Genomic DNA, 25,552 nt, shown 5'->3' on the forward strand with positions numbered 1-25,552 from the left:
TTTCCAGCTTCTCTTGTCCAGTTTTTCCTTAATGTGCAGGAAGGAACTGCAGATGCTGGTTTAGTTGGAAGATAGTGCCGGAGTAACTCAGCGGGACAGGCAGCATCTCTGGAGAGAAGGAATGGGTGACGTTTCGGGGTCTGACGAGGGCTCTCTCCGATAGCTCAGGCCCACAAGTCCTGCCAACATCCTCGTAAATCTTCCCCACGCGCTTTCCAACATTCAATGTCTCTCTAAACCTGTCAGGTTTTTCCTCGACCCTGCTCTCAGGTATTGCGTTCCCTGGCTGTGGAGTTATTTTTAATTATAGAGCGGCTTTAATGCAAAGAAGTGCTCGTTTGTAAATCCTACACTTCACCATCGAACCATCGAACAACAGAGTGAATTTGGTTTCCTAATCCTCTTGCAAAAACAAGCTGTTCGCTGATTAATTATAAACGGAACTGGGAGGAATGTTTTAATCCTTTTGCGGACTGGGATTTGTGAATGGTCTGACTGGTTCTTTGGGGGGGAAATACAAGATTGATGGCTGGCGGGTGAGAAGGACCCCTCTCGGGAACAGATTTAGATTCCATACTCCCTGCCCGACTGAAAATAACGTTCATCTTTATCAAAGATAGTTCTCCATGGGAGGCTGCGGCCTGGCGGTTACATGCAGGAAAACGGGAAAAACGTGAAAGTACTGGAGTACTTGGGGTAGAGTTGCTGCCTCACAGCGCCAGAGACCCGGGTTCCATCCTGACCGGCGGGCGCTGTCTGTACGGAGTTTGCACGTTCTCCCCGTGACCTGCGTGGGTTTTCTCCGGGTGCTCCGGGCTCCTCCCACACTCCAAAGACGTGCAGGTTCGTAGGTTAATTGGCTTTGGTAAAAACTGTAAATTGTCCCAAGTAGATTAGTGTGTTAGTGCATGGGGCGATCGCTGGGCGGCGTGGACTCGGTGGGCCGAAGGGCCTGTTTCCGCGCTGTATCTCTCTAAAACCCACGCAGGTCAGCGGGACAACGGACAAACTCCCCGCAGACAGCACTCGTGGTCAGGATCGATCCCGGCTCTCTGGTGCAATGAATGAAAGATATGCAAAAAAGTCATGATGATAAAGGAATCAGGCCATTGTTGGCTGTTTGTTGGGTGCGAACGAGAAGCTGGTGCGACTTGTGTGGGGGAGGGATGGAGGGATGGAGAGAGAGGGAATGCCAAGGCTACCTGAAGTGAGAGAAATCAATATTGATACTGAAGGTAGACACAAAATGCTAGAGGAACTGACAATGCCATTGACGTTGGTCAGATTCTGGGCTCTGTTGTCAAGGGACAAATGGCAATCAAACAACAATAAACTGAGGTGGAAAGGGTGACGGGACATTTGCTTATCTGTACTGGGGAGGGATTGGGGGCTGTGTTTACTCTGGCAGTGAAGAAAGTGAATGGCATGTTGGCATTCATAGCAAGAGGATTTGAGTATAGGAGCAGGGAGGTACTCACTAGAATTTAGAAGATCTTATAGAAACTTACAAAATTCTTATGGGGTTGGACAGGCTAGATGCAGGAAGATTGTTCCAGATGTTGGGGAAGTCCCGAACAAGGGGTCACAGTTTAAGGATAAGGGGGAAATCTTTTAGGACTGAGATGAGAAAAACTTTTTTCACACAGAGAGTGGTGAATCTGTGGAATTCTCTGCCACAGAAGGTAGTTGAAGCCACAGTTCATTGGCTATATTTAAGAGGGAGTTAGATGTGGCCCTTGTGGCTAAAGGGATCAGGGGGTATGGAGAGAAGGCAGGTACAGGATATTGAGTTGGATGATCAGCCATGATCATATTGAATGGCGGTGCAGGCTCGAAGGGCCGAATGGCCTACTCCTGCACCTATTTTCTAAGTTTCTATGTTTCAATGTCTGATGTCAAACACAGTCTAGAATTGCTGTCAGACTATTCGGAAGAAGGAAAAATGCTCAAGTGACTGCTACAATAAACACTGCATCCGAGGAAGATTAGTGGATGAGCAGATATCAGGAAGATAGGCACAAAAAAGCTGGAGAATTACTGAATTTGAGCAACCGGGAGATCAGGGAGGTTCATTCCGCTTCCAATTCCCACACTGACCTTTCTGTCCTGGGCCTCCTCCATTGTCAGAGTGAGGCCACACGCAAATTGGAGGAACAGCTCCTCGTATTTCGTTTGGGCATCTTACAGCCCAGCGGTATGAATTAGATTTCTCTCACTTCAGGTAGCCCCGGCACTCCCTTTCTCTCCATCCCTCCCTCACCCAAGTTGCACCAGCTTCTCGTTCTCACCCAACAAACAGCCAACAACAGCCTGTTTCCTGTATCATCGTTACTTTTTTGCATATCTTTCATTCCTTGTTCCTTATCTCTCCACATCACCATCTATATCTTTCGTTTCCCTCGTCCCTAACCAGTCTGAAGAAGGGTCTCGACCCGTAACGTCACCCATTCCTCTCTCCACAGATGTTGCCTGTTTCGGGTCGAGACCCTTCATTCAGACTGGCGTCAGGGGGAGAGGGAAACAAGAGATATAGACGGTGATGAACCCCTCTGTGATTCCTCCAGCTCTCCGACACCCCCACTGTGATTCTGTCTAAAGAAGGGTCCCCACCCAAAACGTCAGCTATTAACATTCTCCGGAGTTGCTGCCTGACCCGCTGTTTTGGGCCGGGACCCTTCCGATTAACAAGGTTCATTCCCGGGATGGTGTAGGAGTCCAAAAAGGTCATAAAGTCATAAGTGATAGGAGCAGAATTAGGCCATTCAACCCATTAAGTCTACTCCGCCATTCAATCATGGCTGATCTATCTCTCCCTCCTAACCCCATTCTCCTGCCTTATCCCCATAACCCCATACTAATCATGAATCTATCTCCGCCTTAAAAATATCCATTGATGGCCGTCTGTGGCAAAGAATTCCTTAGATTCACCACCATCTGACTAAAAGAAATTCCTCCTCATCTCCTTCCCAAAGGAACGTCCTTTAATTCTGAGGCTGTGACCTCTGGTCCTAGACTCTTCCCACTAGTGGAAACATCCTCTCCACATCCACTCTATCCAGGCCTTTGTACCACTCGGTACGTTTCAATGAGGTCTCCCCCTCATTCTCCTGAACTCCAGTGAGTACAGGCCCAGTGTCGACAAACGCTCATCCTATGCTAACCCACTCATTCCTGGGATCGTTCTTGTAAACCTCCTCCGGACCCTCTCCAGAGCCGGTACATCCTTCCTCAGATATGGGGCCCAAAACTACTCACTATATTCTAAATGCGGCCTGACCAGCGCCTTGTAGAGCCTCAGCATTACACACACCCCTGTTGTTGTATACAAGCCCTCTTGAAATAAATGCAAAGTTACTCTGCAGTTTGAATCAGTCGTAAATCAGGCAATTGCAATGTTCGCATTCATTTCGAGAGAACTAAATGATAAAAGCAGGGTTGTAATTACTGAGGCTTTTTAAGGCACTGGTCAAACTGCATTTGAAGTTACGGGCAGAAGGCAGGAGAATGGGGTTGAGAGGGAAAGATAGATCAGCCATGATCAAATGGCAGAGTGGACTCAATGGCCTGATCACAAAATGCTGGAGTAACTCAGCAGGTCAATAGGCAATAGACAATAGACGATAGGTGCAGGAGGAGGCCATTTGGCCCTTCGAGCCAGCACCGCCATTCAATGTGATCATGGCTGATCATCCCCAATCGGTACCCCGTTCCTGCCTTCTCCCCATATCCCCTGACTCCGCTATCTTTAAGAGCCCTATCTAGCTCTTTATTGAAAGCATCCAGAGAACTGGCCTCCACCGCCCTCTGAGGCAGAGAATTCCTCACTCACCACTCTCCTCGTCTCCGTTCTAAACGGCTTACTCCTTATTCTTAAACTGTGTGTGGCCCCTGGTACTGGACTCCCCCAACATCGGGAACGTGTTTCCTGCCTCTAGCGTGTCCCAACCCTTAACAATCTTATATGTTTCAATGAGATGCCCTCTCATCCTTCTAAACTCCAGATTGTACAAGCCCAGCTGCTCCATTCTCCCAGCATATGAAGAAGGGTTTTGACCCGAAATGTCACCTATTCCTTTTCTCCAGGGATGCTGCCTGACCCGTTGAGATACTCCAGCACTCTGTATCCATCTTTAATCCTCTCTGAAGATGGGTTCCCGCACTCAAACATTAACGTTTCATTTCCCTCTCCATACATGCAGAGAAATATTCTCTTTAACAATTGTTCCAACCTTGTTATTCTCCGCTCTGCACTCTTTGAGTATTGCGTTCAGTTCTGGGCACCGTGTTATAGGAAAGATGTTGTCAAGCTGGAAAGGGGTACAGAGTAGATTTACGGGGATGTTGCCAGGATTCGAGGGTGTGAGCTACAGGGAGAGGTTGAGCAGGCTTGGAGCGCTCTATTCCGTGGAGCACAGGAGGATGAGGGGAGAGGTGTACAAAATCATGAGAGGAATAGATCAGGTAGATGCACAGAGTGTCTTGCCCAGAGTTGGGGAATCGATGACCAGAGGACATAGGTTCAAGGTGAAGGGGAAAAGATTTAATAGGAATCTGAGGGGTAACATTTCCACACAAAGGGTGGTGGGTGTATGGAACGAGCTGCCACAGGAGGTAGTTGAGGCTGGGACTATCCCAACGTTTAAGAAACAGTTAGACAGGTACATGGATAGGACAGGTTTGGAGGGATATGGGCCAAATGTGGGCAGGTGGGACTAGTGTAGCTGGGACACGTTGGCCAGTGTGGGCAAGTCGGGCCGAAGGGCCTGTATCCACACTGTTACACTCTATGACTCTATAACGAGAGAGATATTATACATTTTGGTGAGAGGGGGAGTTAAATTGTGCTCAACCCAGCAGGTGTGGCCTCATTAAATAATCATTAAATAATCACAGTTAGACTTGCACTCAGGGCACCTCTATAACAAAGCCAGACATATCATTTGTCATATTTGCCTTTTGCAGTACCTAGAGCAGTGTGTTTGGATAATCGCTTGCAGTTCTGGTCACCCTTGAAACAGAAAAGATGCGGAACCTTTGGAAAGGGTGAGGTGAAGGTTGGGGAAAACCTTTGAGGGGTCCCGAGCGGAAACGTCACCCATCATGTCTGTCCCAGAGATAGGCACAAGAAACTCAGCACGACAGGCAGCGTCTCTGGAGAGAAGGAACGGGTAGCATTTCTGGACTGCACCAGACTCCAGCCTGAAGAAGGGCCCCGACCCGAGATGTCACCCGTCCTTTTTCTCCAGAGATGCTGCCTGACCCGCTGAGTTACTCCAGCACTCTGTGTCTCTCCTTGTAGCTGGTGCCTTCGAATCCAGCATCATTTTGGCAAGAAGGGAGAGGGACAAACTTGGTTCGTTTTCTCTGGAGCATCAATGGTTGAGGGGAGACCTGATCGAAGTACATAAAACGACGAGAAACAGAGACAGGGTGATCAGAGTCAGAACTGATGCTTCTACCCATGAGTGTAGACAAACATGCTAGAGGAACTCAGCGGGTGAGGCAGCATCTATGGAGAGAAGGAATAGGCGACGTTTCGGGTCGAGAACTTTCTTCAGATGGGCTTCTGCCTTCTCGACCCAAAACCATATAACCATATAACAATTACAGCACGGAAACAGGCCATCTTGGCCCTACAAGTCCGTGCCAAACAACTTTTTTTCCCTTAGTCCCACCTGCCTGCACTCATACCATAACCCTCCATTCCCTTCTCATCCATATGCCTATCCAATTTATTTTTAAATGATACAAATGAACCTGCCTCCACCACTTCCACTGGAAGCTCATTCCACACCGCTACCACTCTCTGAGTAAAGAAGTTCCCCCTCATATTACCCCTAAACTTCTGTCCCTTAATTCTGAAGTCATGTCCTCTTGTTTGAATCTTCCCTATTCTCAAAGGGAAAAGCTTGTCCACATCAACTCTGTCTATCCCTCTCATCATTTTAAAGACCTCTATCAAGTCCCCCCTTAGCCTTCTGTGCTCCAGAGAATAAAGACCTAACTTATTCAACCTATCTCTGTAACTTAGTTGTTGAAACCCAGGCAACATTCACCTATTCATTCTCTCCATAGACATAGACATCGACATAGAAAATATGTAGCCAGCACCGCCATTCAATGTGATCATGGCTGATCATCCACAATCTGTACCCTGTTCCTGCCTTCTTCCCATATCCCCTGACTCCGCTATCTTTAAGAGCCCTATCTAGCTCTCTCTTGAAAGCATCCAGAGAACCCGCCTCCACTGCCCGCTGAGGCAGAGAATTCCACAGACTCACCACTCTCTGTGAGAAAAAGTGTTTCCTCGTCTCCATTCTAAATGGCTTACTCCTTATTCTTAAACTGTGGCCCCTGGTTCTGGACTCCCCCAACATCAGGAACATGTTTCCTGCCTCTAGTGTGTCCAAACCCTTAACAATCTTATATGGTTATAGAGTCTTATATAGAGTCAGGGGAAAGGGAAAGGAGAGATATGAACGGTGATAGAGAGAGAACGGTGATAGATGCTGCCTCACCCGCTCAGTTCCTCCAACATTTTTGTCTACCTTCGATTTTTCCAGCATCTGCAGTTCTTTCTTAAAGCTTCTATCGATGAGGAGGCTTTTCCATGAGTGTATGGACATTGAGAGACTGGAGGGTTATGGATCAGGTGGCATGGTGGCGCAGCGGGTAGAGCTGCTGCCTCACAGTGCCGGAGTCCCGGGTTCGATCCCGACTACGGGTGCTGTCCGTACGGAGTTTGCACGTTCTCCCCGTGGGTTTTCTCCGGGTGCTCCGGTTTCCTCCCACACTCCAAAGACGCGCAGGTTTGTAGGGCCGATCGCTGGTCGCCGCAGACACGGTGGGCCGAAGGGCCTGTTTCCACGCTGCATGTCTGAAGTTGCCGAACCAGCAGGTCGAGGAACAGCTTCTTTCCGGCGGCTGTCACTCTACTAAACAACGTACCTCGGTGACTGCCAATCACCCCCCCCACCCCGGACACTTATTATTATTATTTTTTTTTAATTCAAATCGTTTGCTATGTCGCTCTTCAAGGGAGATGCTAAATGCATTTCGTTGTCTCTGTACTGTACACTGACAATGACAATTAAAATTGAATCTGAATCTGAAGTCCAATGACAGGGAGAGACACAAATAACGAAGGAATGTGTTGAAAGCCTACTTGAAGGTGGAAACATGATTCACAATGTGCAACAAAGGAATGAACTGATCTAAAGAGCAAGATTATAAAATGGTGTAAAATATAACAGAGACATCGACAAAAGATCGGCAACACAGTCAGAACGGCAATAATGCAGTAGCATTCTGTAGCACCATTTCCCATTTTACCCAGTTGTATGGTTGCTACTGAAGCAAGGCTTACAGTTCCAATACCCACTGAGATACCACTGCTTATTCCTGTCTAAATTATTCAGCAGCCTGTGCGTTACCAGCCTGGATTGACAATCTCTGCCTTGCGACATATAGATTTTTAAATTGAATTTCCTCTGTTGACACAAAGTGCTGGAGTAACTCAACGGGTCGGGCAACATCTCTGGAGAACGTTTCGGACCGGGACCCTCCTTCAGACCCCGTCCCGAAATGCCACCCATCCAGGTCCTCCGGAGACGTGCAGGAAGGAACTGCAGATGCTGGTTTACACTGAAGATAGACACAAAAAGTCGGAGTAACTCAGCGGGGCGGGCAGCATCTCTGGAGAGAAGGAACAGGTGATGTTTCGGGCTGCGATGCTGCCTGACCCGCTGATTTACTCCAGCATTTTGTGTCTGTCTTTCATAGGTTCTAGGAGTAGAATTAGGCCATTCGGCCCATCGAGTCCACCATGCCATTCAATCATGGCTGATCTCTGCCTCCTAATCCCATTTTCCTGCCTTCTCCCCATAACTCTGACCCCCGTACTAATCAAGAATCTCTGCCTTAAAAATACGCACTGACTTGCCCTCCACAGTCCTCTGTGGCAATGAGTTCCACAGATTCACCCTCGGTCTAAAGAAGTTCCTCCTCATCTTTTTACAAGAGCATCCTTTAACTCTGAGCTTATGACCGCGGGTGCTGGACTCTCCCACCAGTGGAAATATCCTCTCCACATCCAAGTAACTCAGCGGGACAGGAAACATCTCTGGAGGCCATGTACAGGTGATGTTTCAGGTCAATAGACAATAGGTGCAGGGGTAGGCCATTCGGCCCTTCGAGCCAGCACCGCCATTCAATGTGATCATGGCTGATCATCCCCAATCAGTACCCTGTTCCTGCCTTCTCCCCATATCCCCTGACTCCGCCATCTTTAAGAGCCCTATCTAGCTCTCTCTTGGAAGTATCCAGAGAACCGGCCTCCACCGCCCTCTGAGGCAGAGAATTCCACAGACTCACCACTCTCTGTGAGAAAAAGTGTTTCCTCGTCTCTGTTCTAAATGGCTTGCCCCTTATTCTTAAACTGTGGCCCCTGGTTCTGGACTCCCCCAACATCGGGAACATGTTTCCTGCCTCTAGCGTGTCCAAACCCTTAACAATCTTATATGTTTCAATGAGTCTGAGAGTCAGGGGAAAGGGAAACGAGAGATCTATGAACGGTGATAGAGAGAGATGTAGAACACATGAATGAAAGATGTACAAAAAAGTAAAGAGGATCAAGGAAAGGAAGAGCCCACAATGGTCCATTGTTGGCTGTGGGGAAGGTGATAACGATGATTGTAGTTGAAGGGGAGGGGGGAGGAAAGCTGGGCAAGTGGAGGGGCAGGACAAAGACCCCCCACACTGTCTCCTGTATCAACCTATTAATGTCTGAAGAGGGGTCCCGACCCGAAACGTCACCCATCCTTTTTCTCCAGAGATGCTGCCTGACCAGCCGAGTTACTCCAGCACTTTGTGTCTATGTCCTGTATACGCCAGCATCTGCAGTTCCTTCCTACACACTCAACCTGGAACCAGCCAGTCTTTGTCCTCATCGAAATAGTGAAAGGCCTGGATAGAGTGGATGTGGAGAGGATGTTTCCACAGGTGGGAGAGTCTAGGACCAGAGGGCACAGCCTCAGGGAAAAAAGGACGTTCCTTTAGAAAGGAGACAAGAAGGAATTTCTTCAGTCAGAGGGTGGTGAATCTGTTGAATTCATTGCCACAGACGGCTGTGGAGGCCAATGGATATTTTTAAGGTGGAGGTTGATGGTTTCTTGATTAGTACGGGTGTCAGGGGTTACGGGGAGAAGGCAGGAGATTGGGTTTGAGAGGGAGAGATAGATTAGCCGTGATTGAATGGCGGAGTAGACTCGATGGGCTGAATGGCCTAATTCTTCTCCTAGAACTTATGAAGGCATCATGCAGCCTCATGAAACTTTGGTCAGGCAACATTTAGAGTATTGTGTTCAGTTCTGGGCACCGTGTTATAAGAAAGATATTGCCAAACTTGAAAGGGTTCAGAGAAGATTTATGAGGATGTTGCCAGGACTAGAGGGTGTGAGCTACAGGCAGAGGTTGAGCAGGCTGGGACTCTATTCCTTAGAGCGCAGGAGGATGAGGGGAGATCTTATAGAGGTGTATAAAATCATGAGAGGAATAGATCGGGTAGACGCACAGAGTCTCTTGCTCAAGAACCAGAGGACATGGGTTCAAGGTGAAGGGGAAAAGATTTAATAGGAATCTGAGGGGTAACTTTTCCACACAAAGGGTGGTGGGTGTATGGAACGAGCTGCCAGAGGAGGTAGTTTAAGGAACAGTTAGACAGGTACATGGATAGGACAGGTTTGGAGGGATATGGACCAAGCGCAGGCAGGTTGGATTAGTGTAGCTGGGACATGTTGGGCGGTGTGGGCAAGTTGGGCTGAAGGGCCTGTTTCCACACTATCACTCTATGACTCTTGGACTCAGAGTCACGGCAGAATGCCCTCTGGGTTAGGAGGGTATTAGCTACAAGGAGAGGGTGGACAAACTGATCGTTTGCTCTCAAACTTCGGGTATTGAGGGGAGATGTGTATTAAATAATAAGAAGCATAGATGCGGTAGACAATCAGAACTTTATTCACCAGGGTGGAGATGTTGAAGACTAGAGGGCATAGATTAAAGGGACAAAATTTAATGTTTAGTTTAGAGATACAGCGTGGCAGAAATGAGACTCCGACTAATAGATAAATATGACCAATTCTTAAGGAGTTGGTCCCCTTTCATCGACTTTTTGGAATCATGTGATGCAGCAGTACCGTAAAGATTACTGATTTCAGGTCAGGTCGTGGATAGATTTACATCTCCGAACAAAGATTTGAAAAATTCTTTTTTAAGGGTCTTTCTCTCCTATTTCTACTTTCTATTTTATCTTTACTTATATACACACTTCACGTTTTTCTATTTTCTACTATCTATTTTTCCTCGCATCTCACTATTTTATTGTTTTCTTACTTTTTAAAACTAGATGCCAAGAATGTAATTGACATAGTTGGCACACCTGTACGTCCCACTGTTGTTTTGCATGAACTTCTAATAAAATCCCGGATACAGCGTGGAAAACGGCCCACCGCGCCGACCAGCGATCCCCGGCACCAACTCCGTACACGGGCGACAATTGTTTCCATTGGACCTGCACACCTGACGTTCTTGGAGCGTGAAGTCCCGGAGAAAACCCACGCGGGCAGACGTGCACCAGTGGACGGGATTGAACCCGGGATCTCTGGCACTACAAGCGCTAACGGAGGCAGCAACTCCGCCCGCTGCGCCCGCGTGCCACCCTGGGGGTGTGTGGGGCAAGTTTTATTTTACATAGAGGGTAGTGGGCGCTGCCAGGGCTGGTGATGGAGGCAGATACGATAGTGGCATTCAAGAAGCCTTCGATCGACACAGAGATACGCAGGGAATGGCAAGATACAAGATACAAGATACAAGATACATTTAATTGTCAGCGGGGGGGGGGGGGATAAGGATTACCTGCAGGAAGATAGGAGTTAATCCAACAGCCTGTGATATTCTGCTTTGACAGTAATCTGTAGGTGGCGAACTGCCAAAGACATTCTCGCTCTTTCCCAAACACACACTCCCAGTCCCTCAAAGACCTCCGAGTCCAATTCCAACAAAATTAGCTCAGCTTATCGGCTCGATACATCTTCCCTTGCACCAGTTGCCCAGGGAGATGAGGATGTCTTTGGAGAGATGTGAATCCATTATTCACATCTGGCAAAGAGCTGGTGCTCAGTGGGTGCCGAGGGGGACAGGGATGCGATGTTGTATCTGAGGAGATTGCAGTGGGCCCCGAGGCTGAGGAATCCAACACGAAAATCTGTCGGCCGCGGGGGGTCAGGAGGAGATGACTGATTAACTAGAGCGAGGAGCAGCGCAAGGCAGCATGGTGGTGGAATGGGAGAGTCATAGAGTGTGGAAACAGGCCCTTCGGCCCAACTTGCCCATACCGCCCAACATGTCCCCGCTACACTAGTCCCACCTGCCCGCGTTTGGTCCATATCCCTCCAAACCTGTCCCATCCACGTAACTTTCTCAAACATTGGGACAGTCCCAGCCTCAACGACCTCCTCGGGCACCTTGTTCAACCCACCCACTGTATTACAGTTGCTGCCTTACAGCACTTTCAGCGCCAGGGAGGAAACTGGAGATCCCGGAGAAAACACACGCAGGTCACGGGGAGAACGTGCAAACTCCGTACAGACAGCACCCGTAGTCAGGATGGAACCCGGGTCTCTGGCGCCGTGAGGCAGCAACTCTACCGCTGGGCCACCCACATCCAGGGACAGTTTGGTCACAGCTGTCATCAGGCAACTGAATGATCCTACCATCCACGAGAGAGCAGTCCTGACCTACCATCTACCTCATTGGTGACCCTCGGACTATCTTTAATCGGACTTTATCTTGCACGGTGGCGCAGCGGTAGAGTTGCTGCCTCACAGCGCCAGAGACCCTGATTACGGGTGCTGTCTGTACGGAGTTTGCACGTTCCACCCGTGACCTGCGTGGGTTTACTCCAGGGCCCCCAGTTTTTCCCACACTCCAAAGACGTGCAGGTTTGTTGGCTAATTAGCTTTGAAAAATGGTAAGTTGGCCCTCGTGTGTTGGACAGCGTTAATGTGCGGGGATCGCTGGTCGGCACAGATTCCGTGGACCAATGGGCCTCTTTCCGTGCTATATCTTCAAACTAAACTAAACGCAAACTAACTTAAAGTAAACTAAACCTAAGTGCGGGCAGGTGGGACTGGTGTAGATGGGGCATGTTGGTCGGTGTGGGCAGGTTGGGCCGAAGGGCCTGTTTCCACGCTGTATCACTCTATGATTCCAGCCATCTCCACCTTCTCCGCTACCATGGAAACGACCCTGGCTGCTCCCATCTGACCTTGGGAGCTGAAATCCTTTAAAAACTGGAACCATTCCAGCAAATGTCTATAATTTGACCTCCTTTTTATTATAAGGCGAGCTGCCATGTCCTGCCGCTATTAATGAGCATTGTTAAAATGCAAATTGTCGTAACTATTTTACGACTACAACAAAATACATAGCTGCCCCTCCGCACCAGCAGTAAAATTAGCCGATAAAATATACCAGAGGGGTTGGTCGATCCTGTGGGAATCTTAAATGCCATCTTGACCTCGGCTAGACTATCAAGTGGGCTGTTTGATCCTCTCACCTTTAGCTTTACGGGAAGCGAGCGCAAGGTTTCAGGAAGATAGACACAAAACGCTGGAGTAACTCAGAGATTGGGACGGGCAGCGTCTCTGGAGAGAAGGGACGGGTGGTGTTTCGGGGTCGAGACCCCCTCTTCAGACTGAGAGTCGGGGGCGAGTGAGACACACGGAGATCAGGAAATGTGAGGTGGGAAAAGGAGAGATTGGGGGGGGGTCCAGGAAAATGTGGAATAGATCATTGTTAGCTGGGAAAAGGTGACAATGAAGGAAACAGAGATAAAATATAATCAGGAGGACAGTCAGACAGTCAGGGAGAACTGGGAAGGGGGAGGGATGGAGAGAGAGGGAAAGCAAGGGCTACTTGAAGTTAGAGAAGTCAATATTCATACCGCTGGGGTGTGAGCTGCCCAAGTGAAATACGAGGTGCTGTTCCTCCAATTTGCGCTGGGCCTCACTCTGACAGGGGAGGAGGCCCAGGACAGAAAGGTCAGTGTGGGAATGGGAGGGGGAGTTAGAGTGTTTGGCAACCAGGAGATCAGGTAGGTCTAGGCCGTCTGAGCGGAGGTGTTCAGTGAAACGATCGCCCAGACTGCACTTGGTCTCACCGATATACCTGGAACAGCGGATACAGTAGATGAGGTTGGAGGAGGTGCAAGTGAACCTCTGCTTTCAGGAGATCAGCCAGTGATGTTCGAACCTTCCCTGGCGAGGGGTAAAGGTGCCAGTTGACTAGAGGTCACTCAACGTGCCACCTTTTAAATAGGAAGGGCTGAAGCGGCTAACCAGGGGCAGCACGATGGCACAGCGGGTAGTGCCGCTGCCTCACAGGACCAAGACCCACCCGGGATCCATCCTGACCCTGTGTGTGTGTGTGTGTGTGTGTGTGTGTGTGTGTGTGTGTGTGTGTGTGTGTGTGTGTGTGTGTGTGTGTGTGTGTGTGTGTGTGTGTGTGGGTGTGTGTGTGTGTGTGTGTGTGTGTGTGCGTGTGCGTGTGTGTGTGTGTGTGTGTGTGTGTGTGTGTGTGTGTGTGTGTATGTGTGTGTGTGTGTGTGTGTGTGTGTGTGTGTGTGTGCGTGGGTTTGTATGTGCATGAGTGTGTGTGCACGCATGCATGTGCGTGTACATGTGCATGTGTATTTGTGTAAGTGCGTGTGTGTATATGCATGCGTGTGTGAGTGTGTGTGCATGTGCATGCGTGCCTGCGTATGTTTGTGCCTTTATGTGTATGTGCATGAGTGTGTGCCTGCATGTGCATGTGTGCATGTATGTGTATATGTGTATGCATGTGTGGTGTGTCTATGAGTGTGTGTGTGTGGAGTTTGCACGTTCCCTCTGTGACCTTGTGGGTTTCCTCCGGGTGCTCCGATTTCCTCCCATGTCCCAAAGACTTCCTAGTTTGTAGGTTAATTGGCCCTCTGCAAATGGCCCCCTTGTTTAACGGACTTTACCTTGCACTAAATGCTCTACTCGTGATCCTTTATGTACGCATGTACTGGTGATCGAGGGCCAGTGTGGTCTTGGTGGGCCGAAGGGCCTGTTTCCTTCCTGTATTATTATGCAGGCCAAATAAGGGCGTCACGGTGGCGCAGCGGTAGAGTTGCTGCCTCACAGCGCCAGAGACCCGGGTTCGATCCTGACTACGGGTGCTGTCTGTACGGAGTTTGTACGTTCTCCCCGTGACCTGCGTGGGTTTTCTTCAAGTACTCCGGTTTCCTCCCACACTCCAGGTTTGGAGGTTAATTGTGAATTGTCCCTGGTGTGTGTGGGATAGTGCTAGTGTACGGGATGATCGCTGTTCAGCGCGGACTCGGTGGGCCAAAGGACCTCTTTCCGCGCTGCATCTCTAAACTAAACTAAGATACGACGTGGAAACATTCCCTTTGGCCCACCGATTCCTGCCAACCAGAGATCTCCGGACACTAGCACCATCCTACACACTACAGTCAAATTACAACCTTTTGCCAAAAGCAATTAACCTACAAACCTGGACGTCTTTTGAGTGTGGGGGGAAACCAGGGCAGCTGGAGAAAACCCACGTGGCCACTTTAGAGAAACAAGGCCCTCAGCCCACCGAATCCACACTGAACAGCGATCACCCCATGCATGAACACCATCCTATACACACTAGGGACAATACCTTTACCAAGCCAGTTAGCCTGCAAACCTGTACGTCTTTGGAGCGTAGGAGGAAACCAGAGCACCAGGAGAAAACCCACGCGGGTCGCACAGAGAACAGACAGCCCACATGGTCAGGATCGAACCCGGGTCTCTGGCGCTGTGAGGCAGCAGCTCAACCTGCCCCCCTATTGTTCTAAAGAGATGCAGGAACAGTGGGAATGGGGGGGGTGCAGTTTAGTTACGAGTCATAGAGTGATACAGTGTGGAAACAGACCCTTCATCTAACCTGCCCTCACCGGCCAACATGTCCCAGCTACACTAGTCCCACCTGCTTGCGTTTGGTCCATATCCCTCCAAACCTGTCCTCTCCATGTACCTGTCTAACTGGTTCTTAAACGTTGGGATAGTCCCAGCCTCAACTACCTCCTCCGGCAGCTCGTTCCATACACCCTGTGTGGAAAAATCACCCCTCAGATTCCTATTAAATCTTTTCCCTTTCACCTTAAACCTATGTACCTATGTCCTCTGGTCTTTGATTCCCCAACTCTGGGAAAGAGATTTTGTGCATATACCCGATCTATTCCTCTCATGATTTTGAACACCTCTATAAGATCACCCCTCATCCTCCTGCGCTCCATGGAATAGAGACCCAGCCTGCTCAACCTCACCCTGTAGCTCACACCCCTCAAGTCCTGGAAACATAGACATAGAAACATAGACAATAGGTACAGGAGTAGGCCATTCGGCCCTTCGAGCCTGCACCACCATTCAATATGATCATGGCTGATCATCCAACTCAGTATCTCATCCCTGCCTTCTCTCCATATCCCCTGATCCCTTTAGCCACAAGGGCCACATCTAACTCCCTCTTAAATATAGCCAATGAACTGTGGCCTCAACTACCTTCTGTGGCAGAAACATCCTCGTAAATCTTCCCTGAACTCTTTCAAGCTTGACAATATCTTTCCTGGTTTGGAAGGGACAGCATGGAAAGAGGCCCTTTGGCCCACGCCCGCAGAGGCACAGAATGCCCTCCCTCCCCCCCCCCCCCACCAAAACTGTCCATATTTCCAGCGTCAACGCCTTCTCTTGAGTGTTATTTATTTATTTCATTACTAATTAATTCCTGCATTAATTCCAACACAAGATTTGTTATGTTTTCATTATTTCTCAGGGGGCAGCGCAGGGAACAGGGGCAATTAAGTTTCCACATCCACCACAGAAAATTAATTATTTGACACATAAACAGTATTTCTCTGAGGACATCTCGCGACGTCAAGCCTGTGCCGGGCAAACCGGTCTCAGTCCGGCGATGCTGGGTCGTGCCAGCCCTGGGCTGAAGGGCAGCACGGTGGCACAGCGGTAGAGTTACTGCCTCACAGCGCCAGGGAGCCGGCTTCGATCCTGACCACGGAGTTTGCCCGTTCCCTCCCCCCGTGACCTCCGTGGGTTTTGTCCGTGATCACAGGTTTCTTCCCGCACTCCAAAGACGCGCAGGTTTGCAAGTTAATTGGCTTGGAATAAACGTAAATCATCCCTAGTTGCGTAGCATAGTGCTAGTGACAATAGACAATAGACAATAGGTGCAGGAGTAGGCCATTCGGCCCTTCGAGCCAGCACCGCCATTCAATGTGATCATGGCTGATCATCCCCAATCAGTACCACGTTCCTGCCTTCTCCCCATATCCCCTGACTCCGCTATCTTTAAGAGCCCTATCTAGCTCCCTCTTGAAAGTATCCAGAGAACCGCCCTCTGAGGCAGAGAATTCCACACTCACCACTCTCTGTGAGAAAAAGTGTTTCCTTGTCTCCGTTCTAAATGGCTTACTCCTTATTCTTAAACTGTGTGTGGCCCCTGGTTCTGGACTCCCTCAACATGTTTCCTGCCTCTAGTGTGTCCAAGCCCTTAAAAATCTTACATGTTTCAATGAGAAACCCTCTCATCCTTCTAAACTCCAGAGTGTACAAGCCCAGCTGCTCCATTCTCTCAGCATATGACAGTCCCGCCAGTGTGCGGGGATCGCTGGTCGGCCCGGACCCGTTGGGCCGAAGGGCCTGTTTCCGTGCTGTATCACTAAACCACACTAAGCAGCGTGGAAGGTAGACAAAGGCAGCGTGGAAACAGGCCCTTCGGCCCACCAAGTCTGCACCGACCAGCCATCCCCGCACTATGCCACGCACTAAAAACAATTTACAATCTTTTACCGAAGCCAATTAACTGTACACCTCTAAACCTTAGCAGTTTGGGAGGAAACCGGAGCACCCAGAGTAAAACCCACACAGCCACTTTAGAGATACAGTGCGGAAAAACAGACCTGTCAGCCCACCGTATCCACGCCGACTAGCGATCACCCCGTTCAACCTACGTCCCAACAGTTTGAGGAGGAAAGAGTAGAGCAGTGTGGACTTCAATTAGATTTCAAAACAGTTTTTCAGACGCAGGAAAAATGTTCCCCGATGTTCAGAAGTTTAGGGGTGAGGGGGAACTTCTTTACTCAGAAAGTGGTAGCGGTGTGGAATGAGCTCCCAGTGGAAGTGGTGGAGGCAGGTTCATTGGTATCATTTAAAAATAAATTGGATAGGCATATGGATGAGAAGGGAATGGAGGGTTATGGTATGAGTGCAGGCAGGTGGGACTAAGGGGAAAAAAAAATTTGTTCGGCATGGACTTGTAGGGCCGAGATGGCCTGTTTCCGTGCTGTAATTGTTATATGGTTATATGTTGCGCGGGAGTCCAGAACCAGGGGTCACAGTTCAAGAATAAGGGGTCGGCCATTTAAGACTGAGATGAGAACAAACTTTTCCACCCAGAGAGTTGTGAATCTGTGGAATTCTCTGCCACAGAAGGCAGTGGAGGCCGATTCACTGGATGTTTTCAAGAGAGAGTTAGATTTAGCTCTTAGGGCCCTGTCCCAAGGTACGAGTTCATTCCAAGAGCTCTCTCCCCGAGTTTGCCTTGATTCGGACTCGGAGATTTACGGTAATGGCCGCTCGTCGGTACTCGGGGCTCTCGTGGACATTTTTCATCACGTTGAAAAATCTTCACGAGTCTTCCCGTGCTTACCTGCCGTTAGCGAGCCTTCCTGAGTACCTGCCGTTAGCGTTGCGAGCCGCTAAGAGACGTCCCCGAGCTCCGACGTACCCGCTACGTTCATTCTCCATGCTGACCACGAGTTTTGTTTTTTTTTAAACTCAGGAGAGCTCTTGGAATGAACTCGTACCGTGGGACAGGGCCATTAGGGCTAACGGAATCATAGAAACATAGAAATTAGATGCAGGAGTAGGCCATTCGGCCCTTCGAGCCTGCACCGTCATTCAATATGATCATGGCTGATCATCCAACTCAGTATCCCGTACCTGCCTTCTCTCCATACCCCCTGATCCCCTTAGCCACAAGGGCCACATCTAACTCCTTCTTAAATATAGCCAAATGAACTGTGGCCTCAACTACCTTCTGTGACAGAGAATTCCAGAGATTCACCACTCTCTGTGTGAAAAATGTTTTTCTCATCTCGGTCCAATCAAGGGATATGGGGAGAAAGCAGGAACGGGGTACTGATTCTGGATGATCAGCCATGATCATGTTGAATGGCAGTGCTGGCTTGAAGGGCCGAATGGCCTACACCTGTACCTATTGTCTATGTTCCTATGACTAAACAGAGGAACTGTGTTAGATGGGGTAGCAGGGACAAGTTGGGCCGAAAGACCTGTCTCCGTGCTGTATGCAGTCTCCGTGCCGTGACTTCAAACAGACTCATTTAATGTTTCCAAAGCAGAGTGGATATGTTTCGTTCACTTGCCATTAACTAAAAAGCACTGTGAACTAACTGGTACTAAACCACTTTGTTTAATGTGAAAGAGCGGCCCTGAATCCATTCAAAATGTCTACTTGATTGTAAAATCTTATCTCGATTAGTTAGTGCCCGCAGTTTCAGAGAGAAGTCTAGCTGCCGCAAGTATTTATCTAAATGGTGGCCTTTCAAAAGCCTCTCACTGTCAAACTGTTCATTCTGCAACCCTCAAACGAGTGTTTAGTTGAATTTAGTTTCGAGATTCAGCGCGGAAATAGGCCCCTCGGCCTACTAAAGTCCACTACGACCAGCGATCCCCGCACATTAACACTGCCCTGCTCACACTCGGGACAATTTTACATCTATACCAAGCCAATTAACCTTCAAACCCGTACGTCTTTGGAGTGTGGGAGGAAACCGAACATCTCTGAGAAAGCCCACGCAGGTCATGGGAAGAATGTACAAACTCCGTACAGCCTGTCCAGTCCCTTAACAATTTAACATGTTTCTGAAAGATTCCATTTCATCCTTCTAAATTCCAGTGTATACAAGCCCAGTCGACCCATTCTTTCATCATATGACAGTTCCGCCATCCCGGGAATTAACCTGGTGAAGCTACGCTGCACTCCCTCAATAGCAAGAATGTTCTTCCTCAAATTAGGAGACCAAAACTGCGCACAATACTCCAGGTGCGGTCTCACCAGGTACAACTGCAGTAGGACATCCTTGCTCCTATACTCAAATCCTCTCACTATGAAGGCCAACATGCCATTAGCTCCATCTGTCTGAAGAAGGGTTTCAGCCCAAAACGTTGCCTATCTCCTTCGCTCCACAGATGCTGCTGCATCCGCTGAGTTTCTCCAGCATCTTTGTGTACCCATGCCATACGCTTTCTTCACTGCCTGCTGTACCTGCATGCTTACTTTCAGTGACTGATGTACAAGGACACCCAGGTCTAGTTCCACCTTCCCTTTTCCTAATCTGACACCATTCAGATAATAATCTGCCTTCTTGTTCCTGCCACCAAAGTGGATAACCTCACATTTATCCCCATTATACTTGCTCTGAACTATATACAAAAATGAATTGCACTGTACCTCGGTACATGTGACAAATAATATACCGTGCCAATGCAATTTGTGTTTGTCGCTGCCTGGTGTACACGGGGACATGTGCAGGAAGGAACTGCAGATGCTGGTTTAAATCGAAGATAGACAAAAAAATGCTGGAGTAACTCAGCGGGACAGGCAGCATCTCTGGAGAGCAGGAATGGGAGATGTTTCTGGTTGAGACCCTTCTTCAGACTGGACATGCCATGGTTGTGGGGGAACTTGCTCAACCTCCTAAGCCTTCTGAGGAAGCAGAGGCGTTTTACATTGCACGTACCGGTAAAATTGCTTCACATGTCATTGTCGGCCCGAAATCTAAATCTGAACGGGTGACCCATTGCCGCTTTCCTTTGCCCCCTTCAGGTGTTCCGCAGCGGGGAAGGGATGGGGATCCGGTTGGACATCGCCTCAGCGTTCCAGGGGGCGTTGATCTCGCCGCACTACGACTCGCTGCTGGTCAAGGTGATCGCCCACGGCAAAGACCACCCCACAGCGGCATCCAAGCTGAACCGGGCCCTGGCCGAGTTCCGGATACGCGGCGTCAAGGTAAGGATGTGGCGTGAAAGCCAGTGGCGGCGCTGGAGCCCGCGGCGGAGAGTGTGCCTCGGGGCTGGGCTTGCTTCAAAATGGCGGACATCGATCGGGACGTCTGTGGCAGGAGACCTGACCATCTCTTCACGGTCTTTCCTCAATGTTCCTCATTGTGGGTGTCGAGTCAAAACTGGACCTAAAAGGGATCATTTTACCGATGGGAGACAATCACTTGATATTGATTTGAGGCCTACAAGCTGAGGCCTACAAGCTGAGGCCTACAAGCTGAGGGCTGAGGCCTACAAGCTGAGGCCTACAAGCTGAGGCCTACAAGCTGAGGCCTACAAGCTGAGGCTCGAGATGGTGCCGGTCCGCACCATGTTTTGGGGTATCGGGGTCAGTTTTGGGCGCCACATCTGAGGGAAGGATGTGCTGGCTCTGGGGAGGGTGGAGAGGAGGTTTACGAAAATGATCCCGGGGAATGAGTGGGTTAACGTACGATGGGGGGTTGACGTTACTGGGCCTGTACTCGCTGGTGTTTAGAAGAATGATGGGAAGACCTCATTGAAAGGTACCGAATAGTGAAAGGAAGGTTAGAATGGATGTGGAGAGGATGTTTCCACAAGTTGGAGAGTTTTGGATCAGAGTTCACAGCTTCAGAATTAAAGAACGTTTTTTTAGGAAGGAGATGAGGAGCAATTTCTTAAGTCAGAGGGTGGTGAATCTGTGGGTTCCTTGACACAGAAGGGTGTGGAGGCCATCAATGGATATTTGAAGGCAGAGATGGATAGATTCTTGATTAGTACGGGTGTCAGAGGTTACGGGGAGAAGGCAGGAGAATGGGTTTAGGAGGGAGAGTTAGATCAGCCATGATTGAATGGCGGAGGAGACTTGATGCGCTGACTGGCCTAATTCTACTCCAATTGCCTAATGACATGACAAGTTCTTGATTAATATGGGCATGGAAGGTTACGGGGAGAAGGCAGGAGAAGGGGGTTGAGAGGGAAGGATAGACCAGCCATGATTGAATGGCCCGATGGGCCGAATGGCCTAATTGTGCTCCTATGACATGAACACCATAGCGGGGAATATTATGATAATGGACGGAGATTGACAAATTATTGATGACTAAGAGTGTCAAAGGTTACGAGGAGAAAGCAGGAGAAGGGGGTTGAGAGGGAAAGATTGATCAGCCATGATCGATTGGTAGGGGCGAGATTATGATAAAGGTCAAAGTATCCTTTATTGTCTGAACAAAATGTTGTTGCCTTGCAGTCATACATATAATAAAATAACAAAACACACAATAAACACAAATGAACATCCACCACAGTGATTTCACCAGCCACCTCCTCACTGTGATGGAAGGTAAAAGTCTTAAAGTCTTTGTCTCCTCCCTCCTTGTTCTCCCTCTGCGCTGAGGCGATTCAGGCCTCCGATGTTGTGACCCCACCGGGTGATGGGAAGTACGTCCCGCGGCTGAATCAGAGCTCCGCAAACGGGCCGGTTCAAACTCCGCGGCCCAGGGGTGGTCGAAGCTGCCGCCCTCCAGTCCAGCGGACGCAGCTGTTGTCGTGGGAGCTCCGGAAAAACAGGTCACCAACCTGTGACCCGCGAGCTCCCGACGATGTCGTCCACCGGGCCCGCGGCTGAACCTCCGGAGTCGGGTCGCCACCGAAATCCGGAACGCAGCCTCAGCCCCGAGATAATGGCGGAGATCGCCAGGTTCCTGATAAGTAAGGGTGTCAAAGATTACGGGGAGAAGGCAAGAGATTGGGATTGAGAGGAGAAATCGAATAGGCTCGATGGGCCAAATGGCCTAGTTCAGCTCCAACGATTTATGAAATAATGACAGTGGTGAAGAATGTGATAATGGCGGATATTGAACGAGGGGCAGATCATTAAGGGGTAAAACCCACCCTTGTGTCCATTATGTTTTCTCGATTGATGGGAACATCTCAGTAAATTGACACTGATGCGTGTAAAACACAAATGGAATCCCTCTCCACTCTGTTTTACAAAGTGCCGTTCCAACTTTGGCACATTCCAAAAGATTGAGTGTACAAAGTTCGGAGTGAAACTCTAAAACAGAACTGTGTCAGTAATATTGTGCTGTCAGTAATTCAGATCACAGATCTGAGCGTTTGACGGCACTGGGCCTGTACTCGCTGGAGTTTAGAAGAAAGAGGGGAAGGGGACTTCATTGAAACTCACCAAATAGTGAAAGGCCTGGATAGAGTGGATGTGGAGAGGATGTTTCCACTGGTGGGAGAGTCTAGGACCAGAGGTCACAGCCTCAGAAACAAAAGGATGCACTTTTAGAAAGGAGATGAGGAGGATTTCTTTAGCCAGAGGGTGGTGAATCTGTGGAACTCATTGCCGCAGAAGGCTGTGGAGGCCAAGTCAGTGGTTATTTTTACAGTGGAGATTTTCAGGTTATTGATTAGTGCGGGTGTCAGGGGTTACGGGGAGAAGGCAGGAGAACGGGGTTGGGAGGGAGAGATAGATCAGCCATGACTGAACGGCGGAGTAGACTTGATGGGCCGAATGTTCTAATTCTGCAACTTGAATGCATGAAGATCTAGGTGTGAATGTCACATGGAATGGAACGGGTGTATCGTGGAGTAGAGGGATCCAGTCAAACAGGTACATGGCTCCGTGAAAATGTTGGCACTGGTAAATAATGTGGTACGGGAAGCTTTTGCCACTTTGACCTTCATCGACCTAGTGGGGTACCGAAAGGCTCGGTGCTGGGACCGCAGCTATTTACAATATACATTAATGATTTAGATGAAGGGATTCAAAGTAACATTAGCAACATTGCAATTGACACAAAGCTGGGTGGCAGTGTGGGCTGTGAGGAGGATGGTATGAGGATGCAGGGTGACTTGGACAGGTTGGGTGAGCGTGCAGATGCAGGGCAGCTGCAGTTTAATGTGGATAAATGTGAGGTTATCCACTTTGGTAGCAAGAACAGGAAGGCAGATTATTATCCGAATGGTGTCAAGTTGGGAAAAGGGGAAGTACAACAGAATCTGGGGGTCCTTGTTCATCAGTCACTGAAAGTAAGCATGCAGGTACAGCAGGCAGTGAAGAAAGCGAATGGCATGTTGGCCTTCATAACAAGAGGAGTTGAGTACATGAGCAAAGAGGTCCTTCTGCAGTTGTACAGAGCCCTGGTGAGACTACACCTGGAGTATTGTGTGCAGTTTCGGTCTCCAGATTTGAGAAAGGACATTCTTGCTATTGTGGGAGTGCAGCGTAGGTTCACCACATTAATTCCAGGGATGGCAGGACTGTCATATGTTGATAGTTTCAATATAATTATGGAGAGGGTCAGAACTGGACCTAGGGTTGAGATTTTTGATTGGAGAAAGGCTAACTTTGAGGAGATGCGAAAGGATTTAAAGGGAGTAAATTGGGACAGTTTGTTTTATGGGAAAGATGTGGATGAGAAATGGAGTACATTTAAAGGTGAAATTTTAAGAGTACAGGATCTTTCTGTCCCTGTTCAGTTGAAAGGAAATAGTAAAAATTGGAAAGAGCCCTGGTTTTCAAGGGAAATTGGACAATTGTTCGGAAAAAGAGAGAGATCTACAATAATTATAGGCAGCATGGAGTAAATGAGGTGCTTGAGGAGTATAAAGAATGTAAAAAGAATCTTAAGAAAGAAATTAGAAAAGCTAAATGAGGTTGCTTTGGCAAGTAAGGAGAAAGTAAATCCAAAGGGTTTCTACAGCTATAATAGCAAAAGGATAACGAGGGATAAAATTGGTCCATTAGAGAGTCAGAGTGGACAGCTATCTGCAGAGCCAAAAGAGATGAGGGAGATATTGAACAATTTCTTTTCTTCGCTATTCACCAAGGAGAAGAGTATTGAATTATGTGAGGTAAGGGAAACAAGTAGAATAGCTATGGAAACTATGAGATGCCAAGAAGAGGAAGTACTGACACTTTTGAGAAATATAAAAGTGGACAAGTCTCCAGGTCTGGACAGGATATTCCCTAGGACATTGAGGGAAGTTAGTGTAGAAATAGCAGGGGCTATGACAGAAATATTTCAAATGTCATTAGAAACAGGAATAGTACCGGAGGATTGGCGTACTGCGCATGTTGTTCCATTGTTTAAAAAGAGGTCTAAGAGTAAACCTAGCAATTATAGACCTGTTAGTTTGACTTCAGTGGTGGGCAAATTAATGGAAAGAATACTTAGAGATAATATATATAAGCATCTGGATAAACAGGGTCTGATTAGGGACAGTCAACATGGATTTGTGCCTGGAAGGTCATGTTTGACTAATCTTCTTGAATTTTTTGAAGAGGTTACTCGGGAAATTGTTGAGGGTAAAGCAGTGGATGTTGTATATATGGACTTCAGTAAGGCCTTTGACAAGGTTCCTCACGGAAGGTTGGTTAAGAAGATTCAATGGTTGGGTATTAATGGTGGAGTAGCAAGATGGATTCAACAGTGACTGAATGGGAGATGCCAGAGAGTAATGGTGGATGGCTGTTTGTCAGGTTGGAGGCCAGTGACTAGTGGGGTGCCACAGGGATCTGTGTTGGGTCCACTGTTGTTTGTCATGTACATCAATGATCTGGATGATGGTGTGGTAAATTGGATTAGTAAGTATGCAGATGATACTAAGATAGGTGGGGTTGTGGATAATAAGTAGATTTTCAAAGTCTACAGAGAGATTTTTGCCAGTTGGAAGAGTGGGCTGAAAGATGGCAGATGGAGTTTAATGCTGATAAGTGTGAGGTGCTACATCTTGGCAGGACAAATCAAAATAGGACGTACATGGTAAATGGTAGGGAATTGAAGAATGCAGGTGAACAGAGGGATCTGGGAATAACTGTGCACAGTTCCCTGAAAGTGGAATCTCATGTAGATAGGGTGGTAAAGAAAGCTTTTGGTGTGCTGGCCTTTATAAATCAGAGCATTGAGTATAGAAGTTGGGATGTAATGTTAAAATTGTACAAGGCATTGGTGAGGCCAATTCTGGAGTATGGTGTACAATTTTGGTCGCCTAATTATAGGAAGGATGTCAACAAAATAGAGAGAGTACAGAGGAGATTTACTAGAATGTTGCCTGGGTTTCAGCAACTAAGTTACCGAGAAAGGTTGAACAAGTTAGGGCTTTATTCTTTGGAGCGCAGAAGGTTAAGGGGGGACTTGATAGAGGTTTTTAAAATGATGAGAGGGATAGACAGAGTTGACGTGGATAAGCTTTTCCCACTGAGAGTAGGGAAGATTCAAACAAGGGGACATGACTTGAGAATTAAGGGACAGAAGTTTAGGGGTAACATGAGGGGGTACTTCTTTACTCAGAGAGTGGTAGCTGTGTGGAATGAGCTTCCAGTGAAGGTGGTGGAGGCAGGTTCGTTTTTATCA

General features: G+C 48.4%; 1 protein-coding gene across 1 annotated transcript in view; it reads left to right on the plus strand.

Moving 5' to 3' along the window:
- LOC129694371 (pyruvate carboxylase, mitochondrial-like) overlaps positions 1–25,552 on the plus strand; it is a 538,031-nt gene that overhangs the window by 285,170 nt on the left and 227,309 nt on the right. Inside the window, exon 10 of the mRNA XM_055631071.1 lies at positions 19,993–20,175. Coding sequence (XP_055487046.1) covers positions 19,993–20,175 — 183 coding nt within the window. The remainder of the gene's footprint in view (positions 1–19,992; positions 20,176–25,552) is intronic.

This window comes from Leucoraja erinacea, unplaced genomic scaffold (assembly GCF_028641065.1).
Source record: "Leucoraja erinacea ecotype New England unplaced genomic scaffold, Leri_hhj_1 Leri_63S, whole genome shotgun sequence".
NCBI classification, from domain to species: domain Eukaryota; kingdom Metazoa; phylum Chordata; class Chondrichthyes; order Rajiformes; family Rajidae; genus Leucoraja; species Leucoraja erinaceus.